Source organism: Parus major, chromosome 4, assembly GCF_001522545.3.
Source record: "Parus major isolate Abel chromosome 4, Parus_major1.1, whole genome shotgun sequence".
NCBI classification, from domain to species: Eukaryota; Metazoa; Chordata; class Aves; order Passeriformes; family Paridae; genus Parus; species Parus major.
In genome coordinates, this window is record NC_031771.1 from 15986915 (window position 1) to 16002536 (window position 15622).

Sequence of the window (15622 nt, forward strand, 5' to 3'; positions counted from 1 at the left end):
AATTGCTGGGGGAGTGCATGCCACTGAAAAAGCATAAATCAGTAGAGATTTATTTTCTGCAAGTGCTCTTTCCTCTGTATTTTACATTGAGGTGCTAAAATTAGTATTTAAGATGCCTAAGAAATTTAGCCAAACTAAAATAAAATTCCTTTTGACTAAAAGCTAACTGCTTCTAAGTGTTTCAAACTCCCTCCTTTTGATAATACCAGGGTGATACCAGGTGTGACACTCCCATTGCTCTACCACAAGCCAGTTTCCCACATTGTCATGCTGTTTACCAGTTCAAATTTTTTTTCCAATTGTGGTGATTGGCAAGGTACTTGAAGAGCCCACCCCTCTTAGGTGTGGATATCTGGCTTTGTTAATACATACATGATCGTTTTTCCTCACATCTCCTTTTTTTACTTTTTCCTCCCCAAAACATTCCGTAGTTTGTGTCTCTGCAATCACTTGGCAGGGATGCAGAGGGAGAGGAATGCTGTTCCAGCGTTCTCTCACCATGAGCATGATTAATAAAGCTTCTGTCTGGCCTGCCCTAATTTTCACTTGTGTTGTTACGCCCTTGAAGTCTCCAGAGTCTCTGACCATGTCTTAGGAGAAGCAACTTGGCAATTTTGGTAGTCAAGTATTGAAGCCTCTGTTTTGCAAAATTAGTCTGAGTCTGCATTGATTTCCTGAAATTTATCAGATGATGGCATACATTATGTCTCTAATGGGAAGCAATAATTTTGTACTGCAGTAGTTTTAAGGGGGAAAAAAATATTCTTCATAAGTATACCTAAATTTTGCCTTTTCGAGTCCCGTAATTTCACTTGGATTGATTTTCTTCTGGTCTGCCATGATGTCTTGGCTCCCTGTGATGACTCTTAGATAAGTGTTTTATCTGAGTCTGCCTGCTGGAGAACAAAAGACAGGCTGAGGTACCTAAGGTGAAGGCTCTTTGGGGTCTGGGTGGAATTACAGAGGAGTGTGAAACAGCTAGCTGGTTGTTTGTGGTTTGTAAAGCTTTAAAAACCTGCTCCAGTCTGAGATGTGGAACTTGGTTTTGGCTCTAGATATTTGTTCTGTTCAAGTAATTTGGACTGCACTTGACTTCTGCTAGTGGGAAAACCTGGTCTTTGGTAATTAGTGTCTCAAGAGAGCTACAGAACAATGTTGCAAGCCAAATTTGCCTCATACCTTTTGTCAGGTAAGATACAGCAGAGAAACCTGATTTTTTCACAAAATTCCCTGTCTGGATACAAATTTGCAGGGGAGCACTGCTTTTCAGTACATTGTGGAATCTCTGCTCATAAATAGAAATATCATCATAATGTTCATTCTCTTTCAAGAAGCAGGAAAAAGCACCACCAAAACAAACCAACTTAGGTGTTCCAGATCTTCTGGACTTCTTTGAACTGAGTGGCCTTTCTTTTCAAATGTAAGTCCACTTGTCCTGAGCCTCAGCAGAGGATTACATCTGCAGAGAGCTGTGTGTTCAGGGCAGCATGCTTGTTAATCATAAACCCGGGAACAGCTGAGAATTCAGATGTGCCACCTGCTTGGAAGGACAGTCTGTGTGGATCTTCCTGTTTTAGTCTCTTCCCGGTGGGTGAGAAGTCAGCCACGAGGTCCTGCTTGCTCTGGAGGAGAGGTGGCAGAGCTGTGTTTGTCACGAGCAGACAAAGAGCTGTGTCTGTTTATGTTTCAGCCCCCATTGTAAATGTTATTTGGGGAAAAAAAAAGTAATTAAACTGGTCACCCCTTGCAGAAGTTGGTATGTTCGTTTGTACTCGTCCCTCTTGCTCCTTTGATCGATCACAGGAGCTGACCAAGCTGTTTCAGGTTGCTGTGCCTTCACTAGTGGCTGCAGTGGATTTGCTTTATGGAGTGTCAATTTCAGCTGAACTTGTGCCATTAGGGCTTCAGAATGATTTTAAAATTAGACATCAGAATTTAAAATTAATTTAGAAACAGTTGGTATTTGGTTGAATGAGAAGTAAAAGAAGTGCTTTCCCTGAGATACCTTAAACATGCCTACATTGTGTTGAATTGGCTGGCTGACGGATTTGAATATGCCAGATATTTTTAGTGGGAGTTGTTTTAAAATTTGTGTGGTCCTGGTCATGTGAACTGACTTGTGCCAGTATTTTCTGAGACTGTGGGACTGGGAGAACCTACACTGAGGAGAGAGAAGGCTCTTTAGGAGGGCCTAAACAAGTAAAAATCTGATTTCTGGACAGTAAAGAAATCTAGTCAGCACCTAAAATGGCTCTAAGGTGTTGTCAGATGCAACTCTGAAGTCTTGTCACTAAACACACATGTATTATTAGAACCACTGGATTCCTTTCTTGGTTTCATTTTGCTGAGAGGTAAAAACAAGCATGAGCCCAGGGAAGCAAGATACCAGGTTTTTTTTACAAATCAGTATGGTCTGTTATTACAGAGGATGTGAGGGACAGTTTTAATGCTTCTTTAGCTCAAAAGGCAGAGCTGCAGTAAGAATGACCAGGTTTTTGCCTTCTGACTTGGAGGTTTGTAGGGCAATTTGGCAACCTGAACTTGTACTTACCTCTGTTGTATTTGTTACTTGTCACTGCTGTATCATGAGTACTCTTCAGAGGCTTTCTGAAGGTGCAGCTGAAATAAAAGCCTGCAAATGAAATAAAGGCTGTCTGCCTGCCTGGCTTGGAAGGAGCATGAAACCTTGGCACGGTGTGTGGCTGTAATGACTGGCCCCTTTCCTGCAGCCATGCTGAAGCTGGAAGATGTGTTCAGGATAAAATGGGTGGATAGCTGTGTGTGGTGAGTTAAAGGAGAGGACAGGGAAGAAGCTGGAGGAGATAGATTAAGGTTTTCTGAATGCCCCAGCCTTTTTGTAGTCAGAATAGTTGTTTGTGCTGGACAAAAGTGATGACTTCATTAAGCTGAGTAAGTATGGCTGAGCGTCACAGCTTCTAGGAGAGATTTGAGTAGTTTGGTGGCTGTTGATTTTGACTCAGTTATCTTCAAACAGCCCAATATTCTTACTTAAGCTGTATTGGAAATAAGACTTTATGTCAAAGATCTGTTTGAAACTTCATATCAGAAATCAAGTATTTTTGGTAGTTGAAAAGAGCTGGTAGTAGGACATGCTCACTCTTCAACACCTGACCTGCCCTTTAAACAGTTGCCTGCCTATAAAAACTCACCAAAAAGGAATCTACAGATGCTTATATCTTTTTTTCTCAGAATGCCTAGTAGATAATATATATGTATTTTTTTAATGTTTAATAGAACTGCATTCTTTGCCTCCCTTTTTCCAGTCACCATGCTTGTTAGCAATAATATATTTTCAAGCAAGATTTGTGAAGCTGATGGGAATGCCCTTGAAAGCAAGGGCAGAGGTCCTCTACTGACTGTGTACTGTGCAGGTGTGTCTTTTCAGAAATGTGGCTTTTTTTATGCTCCATGCAAACCACTGCAAACAAGGATTAAAATAAATGGGGACAGAGTAAAGAGCAAATCAAGTGCTTTTGAAAATTGTGTAACTTATAATAACTTTGTAATCAAAGCCTGGGCCTGCCACAAGTGAGACACTCAAGTGTCAGAGCTTTGCAGTGTGTAGTGCCAGCCCATCAAATCTGGTATCTACACACCCATTTCCCTAATTCCCCCTTCTACTTCTGGTATCCATCCTCAGTATGTCCTGCCAAGGTTTAGTGCATCCTGCCCACCTTGGACTTGCTGCCTTGGACAGTCCCCAATCCTGTGGGATTTGCTGACGTGTACATGGTGGACCTTGGAGGTTTCTCAGTAGTCATAGACCAGCCACAGCTTCTGTGCTGCCTGCCAGTGGTCAGCCAGCCTGGCTGAATGACCACCTTTACAGCTCTTTGCCGTAGCCTGAGGAGGAAAATGGGTTCTCTCTGGGTTTTCTGAATATATGTTTTCCCTGTGCTTCTTTAGCAACTCATGGTGTTTTATTTATTTGAAAGAACTATCCCTACTAGTTTACCTCCAGGGTCTGAAGGTGGATTCTTCCCTCTGCCAGCTGAAGCTTGCCAGACTGAAGCCTTCTGTGCCTGAGCAGCCTTTCCAGGAGCCTGCTCCAGCTGTCTGTGCCCATGCCAATCTGCATCTCTAGCTCCTGAGAGAGGCTGTGTCCTCTAGACAAAAGGCAGTGAAGTGGGGAGGGCTTTCTGTCTGTGCCTGAGGAAGGGCTTTGCTTTCTCAGGGTAGGTGTCTGCTCACAGCTGTGAGGGGGACTCACTGGCAAAGCATACGTGAAGTGACACCCTGGGATGTCACGGTGACCTCCCACTTCTTGCTCTTGCATTCCTGCTGTGACATGACCAGAAACAGCTTTATAAAGTGTAGGCAGTGTTAGTAACTGAGCCAGCCTCTCTCAGACTGGAGACTGTAAGTAGTCATGCTCAATAAATGAATGAGCAGTACCACATGTGTCATGCAGGTAAACCATCTTCTTGATAAGAATCACTAGTATCTCTGGATGAAAGGGGACTGCAGAATCTTTTGTTACTTGGAGCTTCTCAGCCATGACCTATGGACCGTGTTGCCACTGCTGTGATCAAATGTTCTGGGGGAGTGTCACCTGCTTTGGTCTGTCCTCTCTCCTGTGCTGTCTTCTCCCCACACTTACTTTTTGTTCAGTGAGTCAACTCTCTATTTACATTTCCTCCCTTGTAACCAAATTATCAGAGCCTTATCAGCTTCAGCACTGCTGTTGTCTGTCTGTTCTTCATACTACTCTGCTTTCTGCTGCAGGCATAGTGCCATTCACGAAGTTCAGGAGAGGAAAACCTTAAGATTTGCAAACTGGACTTGTAAAACCCAGCCTTGTCAATGGATGTAGTAAACTTAGGGTGTTGAGAAAGTTGGAAAGGGTGTTACATTTTGATGTAAACATTGCTTGCTTCCTGCTTCAAAGTTTTTTCCCCATGCTAAGAGAGGTTTGAGCTAAAGGTGTGCAGCCATATGTAGGTGAGAGGAGCAGGCAGATAGTGAGGATAGCTGTCATATGGTGGGGATGTGGTCTCCCCGTGGGGTTTGCTCCTGTAGTAGGTGCAGAGCAGTGTTTCTCACACCCTTGTATGCAATAGTGTAGTGTAATCTGAGCTCAAGATGCAACAAGCATGTGATACCTCCTCAGAGCTGCTCTACAAAGAGCAGGAAGGTGAAAACACAGAGCTGATGTCAGGCAGGGTGGTTCCAGCTGTCTACGTGTTGTGTGTCTCATCTGCCTGGCCATGCCAGAGACTGTAGAGTCACCAAGGTGTGTTCTTGAAACTGTCCAACATCCCTGGCCTCCTCCCTGTGCACCTTCCTCTGGTTTTACTGCTGACAAACCACAGCCTGCAGAGGTGGTGTGAGTGAAGCCACAGGAGTAATTTTAGCTGACTGGGTTAGATTATGTTTTCAAAAAAGCACATGACAGCTTTGCAAAGTCTGTGTTTAGTTTAAATGGTTTCTAGAGCCTGATTTCTTCATCCCAGTCCAGGACTCCAGATGTTTCCCATGACAGCTAGGAGTGTGGGATGCCTAGGTGGTTGGAATTGAAAGTGGGCAGAGGGAAATCAGAGGGTCCTTCTTGGGAGCTTTAAGGGAGAGGGTAAGGGGCAAAAGGCCTTGGCAAACACTATGATTTCCCCCTCCCCAGTTACCAAGTGGCAGAATCACACTTCCACTGGGGATGATGTTATCTGGAAAAGCTGGTGAGTGTACTTGTGCTGCTGCTGCTTAAATAGCTGGTATTTTACTGCTAATACAGATAAAAACAGTGAATAGCTAGGATATGGAAGTAGTGCTGACAAAAAAGAGAAACTTTTGTAAAGGGAGGGAGGTACCTTCTCTCTTGGTGTGCTTTCAGTTGCAAGCATTTTGATTGTTGCACTTTGGTTTTCTCTTTCTCCAGTTTCTTTAAAACACTTAGACATGTTTTAACATTCAGCTGACTTCAGTAGGACTGGAATCATGAAACTCATCACAGCCTAGAAGTAGAGCCAGGATATCCATCTGCAGAAATGTCTTTGGGATGTGCCATTGGAGACTGGGGAGTCAGCTGAAGCTTACTAATTAATGTACAAAAGTCTTCTCAGGGCATTTGGTAGATCCACTGTTGCTTACTTGCATTTTTTACAGTGGCTTAATAAAACGGTGGTGACTGATAAGTTTGGGCCACAATGTTTTTCTGTTTTCTTGTGGTGCTTGTTGAAAGCAGTAGCAGATTTTTATGGAGTTTTTGGCTGTTGAATCAGGCTTCCCTAGGTGCTAATGCTGTTAGTGTCACCTTGTTAGATGGTTTAATGTCTTGGTGCAATTCATCACCAAAAGGAGAGAACTCTGCTCCTTTCCTATAAGAATTAAGGCTTTTCAGTACTCAGAGAACAGAAAGATTATACAGGTGAAATTTAGGTTGCCGTTGGTGTCTGATTAAATATTCAGCTGCCTTGAGCATTGAAACATTGTATTTCACACTTCTGATTTTTAGCTCTGTGTTGCACAATGCTCACGCATCCTCAGTGTGCTTGTGGACTACATTAACAAGCATGGCAATGGAAAGAAATTGGCTCATCTGTCCTCAGACTTGCAAGCTGCTAGCCTTTAACCCAGAGGAATTTCTTAGCTTACCTGTTTCTCTCTCCCCTGTATTTCTACCACCATCTCTTATCTGGGCAAGCTAGTAATAAACCTATTTTTGAGAATCTGCAAGCGCTTTCTTTGCAGACACCAACAACCAAGATGAGCAAAATGCTCTGAGTTGCTTATTGTCAAACTAGGGAGACGATGAAGTTTTGGCCAGATGTCCAAGCAGACTGAAATCACTTGAAATGCTTCCAAGGCACAGCTTCTTCTGACCAGGGATGCAGATTTTGCTGCTGAAGGTGTTACCTCAGGGCTGATGGTTTCCCTGTAGTTTCCAGGCAGAAGAAGCCATCTGGTGCTCTTCCTGTACATCCTGCTACACATATGGCTGAAGGATTTTGCCCCGTCCTCTAGCAAAAGCCTGTCTTGTGAGCAGCTGGAAGCTATACACAGACAGGGTGTACCAACTCTCTGATAAAATTACTAGGAGTAGGAAAGCTAATTAATCATTCATTGCCTGTGCATTCTAATTAGAGCAGTATAAGTGAGTACTTTGTACTTCTAGCAGTTTCAGACCCTGAAGATCTTGTATAGCTTTCCAAAAATGTAGGGACAAAGCATGGGCCCTGTTTTATAAATAGGGAAGCTATGGACTGATGGTGGGCTTGTCAGGGGTTTTCATTCTTGTCTGAGCTTTACTGCCATTCCCAAACCTTCAAGCTAAATGCACTGATTGTCAGAAAGTTGAGTTGTAGAAACATACACTGCTTATCGTCAACTTTTGCTGGAGTGTCCTTGCAAACCAAGAAAACACAAGAGCAGTTGTGGGAGGCAGGCCTGTCACCATTCACAGATGGGCTGTCCTGAAGACATTTTGCCTTATTTTTCAGTCCAGTGTATTTTATGAAGAGATCTAACAGGATGAAAACGAGAAAAAGCCAAACCTTGATATACCTGCTTGTGTTGAGATCCACAGGATAAAGTGACAGAAGAGAGAAATCAAAGCTGGAACTCTACCAGATATGAAGAACTGATAAAGGACTTCTAAGCATTGGTGCTGTTTTGAGACAGCTGACAGCTTCAGGAAGAAAAGATTGTCAGTGTCTACTTCTTGGAACTTAAGAGTTTTTGTTTGTTTTTTGAAAGTTTTATGAGGTGTTGAAACACTGTATTGCATAATTGCTTCAGCCCCTCCCTATTGCTTTCAGGGTTTTGTTCTGCTTAGCTTTGTAGATAATTTTGCCTTTTAAGCCCCACTTGATGGGTTTTATTCATCAATTACATGAGACACAATACTAAGAATAAACTTCACCTTTTGTACTCCATCTCAGTGCAGTGATACATCTTCTCTGAGGAGTGAATAATGGTGTTGTGATGCTTTGGAAGTTTAATGTACACCAACCACTAAAACATCTAATATTTTGATGTGAGGAAGGGATGGGAGGTCAACAAAGAAGTAGTTGTTAGATAGATGTTTTTGATACCCATGTAAGCTGAGAGATGGTACATTCAGTGACTTGGCAGCTGGCAGTGAACTGGGACCCTTGTTGGACTGCCTGGGCGGGCAGCCTGTGATCCCAGCAGAAGGCTGGCTTTTTTCCATCTCTGGAAATAAGTGTGTGTGTGTATAAAACTTAAAACTATTTGGCATTTACATTTCTTCGTGACTTTTCAGGCAAACTGCTGTTGACAGGGTCTTAGGAATGCATTGTAGTAAGATGGGCCATACATGCACCTTTCTAAAGGCAAAGAGCTTTATCTCCCAGACAGGCACAGGGATTTTTTTTCTGTCTGTGGTTATCCAGCACGTCTGGGTGCGACTGTGCTCTGTTCCATTGGTGAGCAGTGCAGTCACTGAAGGCTTTCAGTGACACAGGGCAGCCTTTCAAAACAAGTTGGTATTTATTTGTCTCTTGGGATGGCACGTAGAGCAAGGTCACATTTATGTTGCCAAATTAAACTTTAGATGGAGTCAGAGGGGACTGAGACAACCTCGGATTTCTGAACCTATTGGGTGTCCTCTCAGTGTCCCAGTGTGTGAGGTCTTTGCCACAGCTGCATACTTCAAAGCACTCTTTCTCTATGTGCAATACTGCTGTGGTCAGAGTCCTGCCTTCTCCAGCTTCTGATGTTAATCCTTGGTCACTGGAGTCTTCTGTCACCTCCCCGGGGTGCTGCAGTGATGCAGGAAATAAAACTTAACTGTGGCAAATACTGCTTTTCCCAGGGAAGTGTTTTACATGCCTGCAGGTTGCAAAACAGTCTCAGCTATGGGTGCCCCAGTATCCCATATTGTCCATGTTTGCTGTGTTGTCAGACTCATGATGTCCCCTGGAGTGTTTGGCAGTGCTCAGGGAGCAGCTTTGGAAGCAGGGCTGTCTGGTGAATTTGTGACCACTTTTAGGAGTTCAGGTGCTCTGGGTAACAGCCACGTCTCAGTGTGCCCTTCCAGCACAGGTGAGGTGGTGAAGTGATGGGTTCATAAATCAAAGGGTTTTCCTTGGAGAACTGGATGGTTTCATCCTCCTCTCCTTTTGATGGTGTGATCCTCTCCAGCAGCAGCTTTAGTTCTGGACCTTCAGGTCCCAGTGCAGAAACACACCTGTCTGAACTTAAGTGGTGTGTTGGGCACAGTGCAGCAGTTTGTCTTGCTGGGTGTCTGAGAGGAAGAGACCAGAGTCACATGTGCTGCTGAGACACCTTGTCTGCTGTTTGTCATTGACCTTGATCAGCCCTTACAGCTGCTGGTTGTTTAGAGCTCTCAGATAAAAATAGGTTCCCTGATTTATATATGTATGTAAATGAACATAAAACAGAGCGCCAAGCAGTGCTATAGTTGGGTGCTTGTGGGCCCAAGTGGGAAGCTGTGTGTCTAAATTGAGTTACCACCCTCAAACCTGGCTGTGTCTCTGCACTGCCAGTGCGACTGGGTGAAATTAGTGCTGCTGGGAAGAGCTGCAGGAGCAAGGGTGAAATTGGATGGCAGGTCTCAACTCTTCCTTAGATATTTGTGTGCTTGTTACGTGTAAACTGCACCTCTGTTGCCATTAAGTATTTTGAGTGAAACAAAGCACATGTTGAGGTGGTATTTTCCTTGGCTAGATGTATTTAAATAGTTGCCACCTTTTTCTTCAGTAACATCCATTAGGGATTTTTCTCCTCATTTTCTCATTCCCAGACATAGAAGGCAAGCCCTCTTAGGGGTACCTTTTTCCACACTAATTTAAGACACATAGATTAATTGGTAAGCAGCTTTTGGTGCTCTGTGTGTTGATGATTTCTGGATGCCTGTGGTGTGGGGTGTCATTTTCATGGAATGACATGTACTGACCCTTTCCTCTTATGTCCCAGGCAAGTGGGATTTCAGTAATACTGATTACTGCCTTGTTGCTTACAGGCTGAAATCTTTCTCCATCCACCTTGTGAAAAACAGAGTTCACACTTTAGAGTTTTTAGAAGTTTAATAAGGGGATAAAAAGGGACAATGCCCAGTGCTGGGGTGCTTCTGTCTATTGGCCAAAGAACACAAGGGTAGATTAAGACATGTAATGTACTGCTACATTACTGAGGTACGCACATATTCATGTGTTTCATACATTATTCAAACATGCTTGGGAGCTTTTGAAGTTGCAGAAACTCTTTTGTTTGGCCTTACATGCTGATTTATCTGCATGACATCCTCTACATTAGGTCAATATATTTTATTCTCTCATCCTGTTGTTTCACACTTCCCTGATAAGGAAGAGTTAATAAGTTCTTCTCCAGCTCCTTGCTCAGATTTGTGTCACTGTTACCACTTGGAGAGGTCAGTCACCAGATGTGGGAAAAGCAACATAATTTCTTTACACTGCTTTCTTAGTTACACAGAAGCATTTTAACACTTCATGTTTTGCTAAGGCTTACAATATAGCACAGTTAGCACACCAGTATTCCTATAAGCTATGCAGTGCATACATAGATATAATATATTTATCACACAATTATTTCTATGAGCTATACGGTGCAAAACTAATAAATTGTGTTATACTAGTGTACAGCTAAAAGGAGTTACAAATTGTACCATATCCAAATATTTATGATCAGTAACGACATGTAAAGGTTAATACATAAATAAGAAAGACAATATTATATGGTCATTTTTTTTAACAAACTGGAACACTTGTATTTATTCAGGGAAGAAAAAAGAAAAGCAACTTTGCTTTTGTCTGGCGTGCAGGGAGCTTTGCCATCAGTTGTGTGTTATTTCCAAGGTTTTATTGAAAATCAAGACTTTTTTTATGCCCATTTGTAAGAATTGTGTAAGGAGTAAGATTTGGTTATAAGTGTTTTTAGAGGAGTTGTCAAACCTGCTTCAGTTGCCTAACATAATGTAATGATGAAAAGTCAGTTGTGGGTTGTCTTCCCTTTTTTTTCTTTTTAAACTTTTATTCCTTCATCTCATTTTGCTTCCTTTATATGGTACTTTTTTTAATGAGTGTTTGACAGTGACAGTAATAGTTTGATAGGTTCAAACTTGTTCCAAGATTAGCATGGAGGGTGTCGTAACACATACACATCAAGCAGTAAGTCAAGGTGTGGTGGATGGGTTGTGGATGACATCCAGCTTTGTGAATGACTCATCTTTGTTGGACATGAGAGCTGTGGAAGGTCAAATATGTTTTACAGGGTCTGCTATCTTCTCAGTGTGGGATGATCCCTGAATCAAAACTGAGTGGGGAAACCTCAGATCTGGGTTATCTGTTCCTAAATAACCTGATAGTTTTTCCTGTGTCGCTGAGGCTGGCTGTCATTGTGCTTGAGGCATGTATACCTGTCTGCCTTCTGTGATCTTCAATCCAGGCTTTCAGAAGAGCTCAGCAGTGACATGTTTTCAGTAAAGCTAGTGCTTTTTCTCCTGTAGGACATTTTAAAACTAACCCGGGGATTGGCGCACTCCCCGGCATGGCTTTGCATGCGGATTTTCCCAGACCTGGTGTCTGTGTGTCGCTGTGAGATGAGTGCTGTGACCAGAGATGTTTTCCCTCTGTTTCCCTCAGAGCAAATCGGGGCTCTGGCCGGGCAGCACATTGTGCATGTGGCCTGTGGGGAGTCGCACAGCGTGGCCCTCAGCGACCAGGGCCAGCTCTTCTCCTGGGGCGCCGGCAGCGACGGACAGCTGGGGCTCACCACTATGGAGGACGCAGTGACAGTACCAAGGTAAGCATTTACCAGGGTCAGCTTTCCTCAGGGAAGCTGCCTGGAGGTGATGCATCAAGGGCTGCTCACCTTGGGAGGGTTACTTTCTCTCAGTGTGGCAGGAATAGGGCCCTTCTCATGTTGGGATGAAGGTGATTCCTTCTCCTCATTGCTGTTCTGGTGACTGCAAGTGCTCAGGAGCTTTGTTTCTGCTCATGGATGGTTGAGGTATGGAAAAGTACATTGGAGCGTGCTTAACTTCCTCCATGAAAAATGTCACAATGTTTTGTACAGAAAAAAGAGGTGCATAAAAGAGTACTTAAAACCAGAAATGCTGTTTGTACTTCATGGTGTTTTATCATGCTGTGTTAACAACAGATGCAGTCTCTCATTTGGTCTGCCACTGCAGGTCCAGAGCAGAGCAGAAGTTTGGGGCTGTCCCTCTAAGATGGCTGTTATTGAAACAGAATTTAAATGAAGAGTTTCAATTACAAAAGATTAATGTTTGAGCTGAAATGCTCTGTGGGAAGACGGTCTTTAACTTGGATGTTGTTCTGATAAAACAGAGAGAGAGAGGGGCTCACACAGCAGTGTGATAGTGCCATTTTTAAAATAACATTTTTGTGGAATAACTTGAACCTTTGACATGCTATTCTCTGTATAGAGCACTGAAGAGGGTTTGGTGCTGTAACTCACTGGAACTGCTAGGCCCATAACAGCATGAAAAATGTCAGTGCCTGAAAAAGAATAGTGAAAGAGACACCAAGAACCAGCTATTTTCACCATTTCCAGATGGCTGGATTCAGTGTTACAGCAGGAAATGTAGCTGAGTTACTAGTCAAGTGTCTAGAGGTCTCCACAGCTTTGCATCTATTACGTGTGGATCTGGACTGCCTTCAAGGCACTGTTCCTCAGTCTCAAAACCATAGATTCTGTATATATGCAACAAATACCTGAGTGGAAATGGAAATTTTTATCTAAGGTGATGCCATATTTGTGGACACTTATTCTAAAATAGTATCATCATCTTCAGGTTGATAAAGAAATTGAACCAACAGACGATACTGCAGGTTTCCTGTGGAAATTGGCATTGCCTAGCTCTGGCAGCAGGTACTGTGACATCCATTATTAATTACCAAAGTTTGTGCTGTTATTTTGCACAGTGTCCAAGACTGCATATTTCTGCATAATAAATCAAAGACATCCCATGTCCTGACTGCTTTTGGGCCAAATGGGATGCTATAAAATGGATCAGGTACCATGAATATTGGGGAACAGCTTTGCCAATGCTGTGAACAAAGTAAATATTACACACAGACCACCCACTGTTTCACTGGTGAATGATGGCAGGAATGCTTGAAAGCTTTCCATCTTGATTTAGAAAAATGTGTGTAATTAATTTCTTTGTGTTGAAATTTTCCTTGGCCGTTACTCTTTTGTGTGAAACGTGGACTGGTTTTTTGTTCCACTGTTTGTTACGGCAGTTGTATTTTGTATTTTGCACTTACTTGCCTGTGTGTTTATTTGCCTGGTGGCTTCAAGCCATGGGTTGTTTTTTTTAGCAAAGAATGTCTCTCTTGATTTTGCTTTTTTTCTTTTCATCATGAGGCTTGGGTGGGAGTGAAGCCTCCAGAGCTGTTTCTTTTCATTTTGGCAAACTTGCTTTTCTGTTGGCTAACTTTCACCCACCATTCTCTTTCTTCCCTTGTTTCAGATGGCCAGTTCTTCACATGGGGGCAGAACAGCTATGGTCAGCTGGGCTTGGGCAAAGAATGTCCCTCCCAAGCCAGTCCACAGCGTGTCAAGTCTCTTGATGGGATCCCTTTGGCTCAGGTTGCTGCAGGTGGAGCCCACAGTTTTGCCCTGTCTCTCTCAGGGGCTGTGTTTGGCTGGGGAAAGAACAGCTCAGGACAGCTGGGACTAAGTGATGAACGAGGTATGAAAATTATGCTGCTAGGTGAAAGAAGGATAGATTCCTTTGGCCTAGTGCCTCTTGTTGCATTGCCAGTGTATTTTTACTGAGTGAGTCTAAAGCACTCAGCAGCTCCTCTGGGATGAGATGGCAGAGAAAGTCTCTGTCCCTACAGGCTTTCCATACTTAGCAGAAACAGAAACATGTTTTTTTTTCCCTAGTGGGTGTTAATTTAAATGTGGAGGGTTAAAAAGAGAGGTCTTTCAAGTGTGAGTTTCAACATGCAAATATCAAAGAAAGTGCTCATATTCTTTCTCCCTCTTCTCAAAAATATTTTGCCCATATTTTGTTTGAAGCTGGTTGGAGCAAAGGCTTTCCCTGCAGAACAGCAGGCTGAACCCATCTCCTCATTTCCCAACATGACTTTGACTGGTGAGCAACTGTATGCTACAAAATGACAGCAACACTGAATATCTCAGTACTGTGAAATGTTGTCTAGTTTATTTGTTGCACAGTTTGCCAGGCACATAGGGCCAATGGTAGTCTTTTCAGGTGGGGGTCTGAAAAGCCCAGATCTCTTTTGCCTGTCATTCACACGCTCTTAACTTTTTGGAATAAAGCAAGTGAATGGAACATTTTCTTTGGACCTACAAGTCAGCCTCTTTATTGGTTTCTGCATAATTCCTGAGCAGATTTAAGTGTCTAGGTGAGTTACTGAGTATGGATGTGATACCTAGCATGCACCCAGATACCTTGTAGTGTCTCCAAATGAAGTCTGATCTAACAGAAGCAGCGTCCTTTCCATGTAGATTGGCAGATAAATGCTTCTAATTAAAACAAAGCTGCAGTTTTCTTATGAGAGGCTTACACTGACACAGGGCTAATCTTAAATGAGCAGAATAGGCATCAGCTTGTGGGGTGGTGCTGGCCAGGGATCATATTCTGCTTCCCCCTCAGTGCCTGGCGTTGTAGTAAATATGTGGTATTTATGGTAAGTGAATCATGGTAAGACAGTGTGAATTATACTTGTCAAACATGAACAGCAAGGTCTGCAAACATAGGTATTCTGTAGCACTGCTATTATTAGCAATTATGCTATAGAGAGATGGGTACTCTGTAGCACTGCTATTATTAACAATTATGCTACATAGAGAAGTAGTGTCATTCCTGTCAAAAGAAAGATCAGAATGCTAAAATACAGAAAAAAGTAAATCAAAAATATGCTCTTAATTCTAAACTCATGAAAACGTGACTGTTTTTCTTTCACTACCCTGTAAAAATGCACCTTACAAATCCTTAGGTGAGAATCTTAAGAAATGGGCAACTTCTATAGGTAGGAACCTGACTTTTTGTTGGTATGAAATAAGCAGCTGCTTCCCTTAATATCTAATTGTTTTGGGGTATCTGCTGCTCCTTGAAGTGCTTAGCTTTTATTTTTACAGTATTCATCCCTGGGAGACAGACTTTAAATGATTAGGGCTGGCAGAGTGAAGGAGAAAAGCATTGCTTAATGGTTGGTAGTGATTAGCCTTTGCAAGTAGGAGGATCTTCTGCTTAAAGGATGACAACAGAAGGAAAGCTGAGTATTTAAATACACATTGGGATTCAGCTTACCATGTGTCTTACACAAGTGTCTCCCACGTGTCAGGGTTGTTCTATATGGGAAAAGTCTAAGTAAGATTTTGGAAACAAATATTTGCAGTCATTCCTGAGGAGTCTGAAATGGAGCATGAAGCTGAAGGTGGGTGGGTGTTTCTAGGCTGCCCTCACCATATCTCCCAAACAGCAAGTGCATGTTGAATTTATGTAAGATAATCAACACGTGCATTCTTGCTCTGGACGATTTTGTTTGAGGCAGTCAAGTCTTTTAAGAATTCGAGGGGAAAAGCAGCAGTAAGGTACTCAAGGACACGTGGGGCCTTTTTCACCACAGTTGTTAAAGTTTCCCTTGTGCTCACAGACCATGTCTGA

At 42.8% G+C, this 15622-nt stretch overlaps 1 protein-coding gene across 6 annotated transcripts in view; it reads left to right on the top strand.

Moving 5' to 3' along the window:
* The window catches only part of HERC3 (HECT and RLD domain containing E3 ubiquitin protein ligase 3), a 44925-nt gene that overhangs the window by 7663 nt on the left and 21640 nt on the right, over positions 1-15622 (top strand). For all 6 annotated transcript variants that reach the window (XR_004496896.1, XR_004496895.1, XM_015623910.3 and 3 more), the window contains 3 exons: positions 11601-11760; positions 12773-12849; positions 13454-13675. Coding sequence is in view for 4 of the 6 variants with exons in the window: in XM_015623910.3 (XP_015479396.1) it covers positions 11601-11760; positions 12773-12849; positions 13454-13675 (459 nt within the window). In the remaining 2 variants the exon portion in view is untranslated. The remainder of the gene's footprint in view (positions 1-11600; positions 11761-12772; positions 12850-13453; positions 13676-15622) is intronic.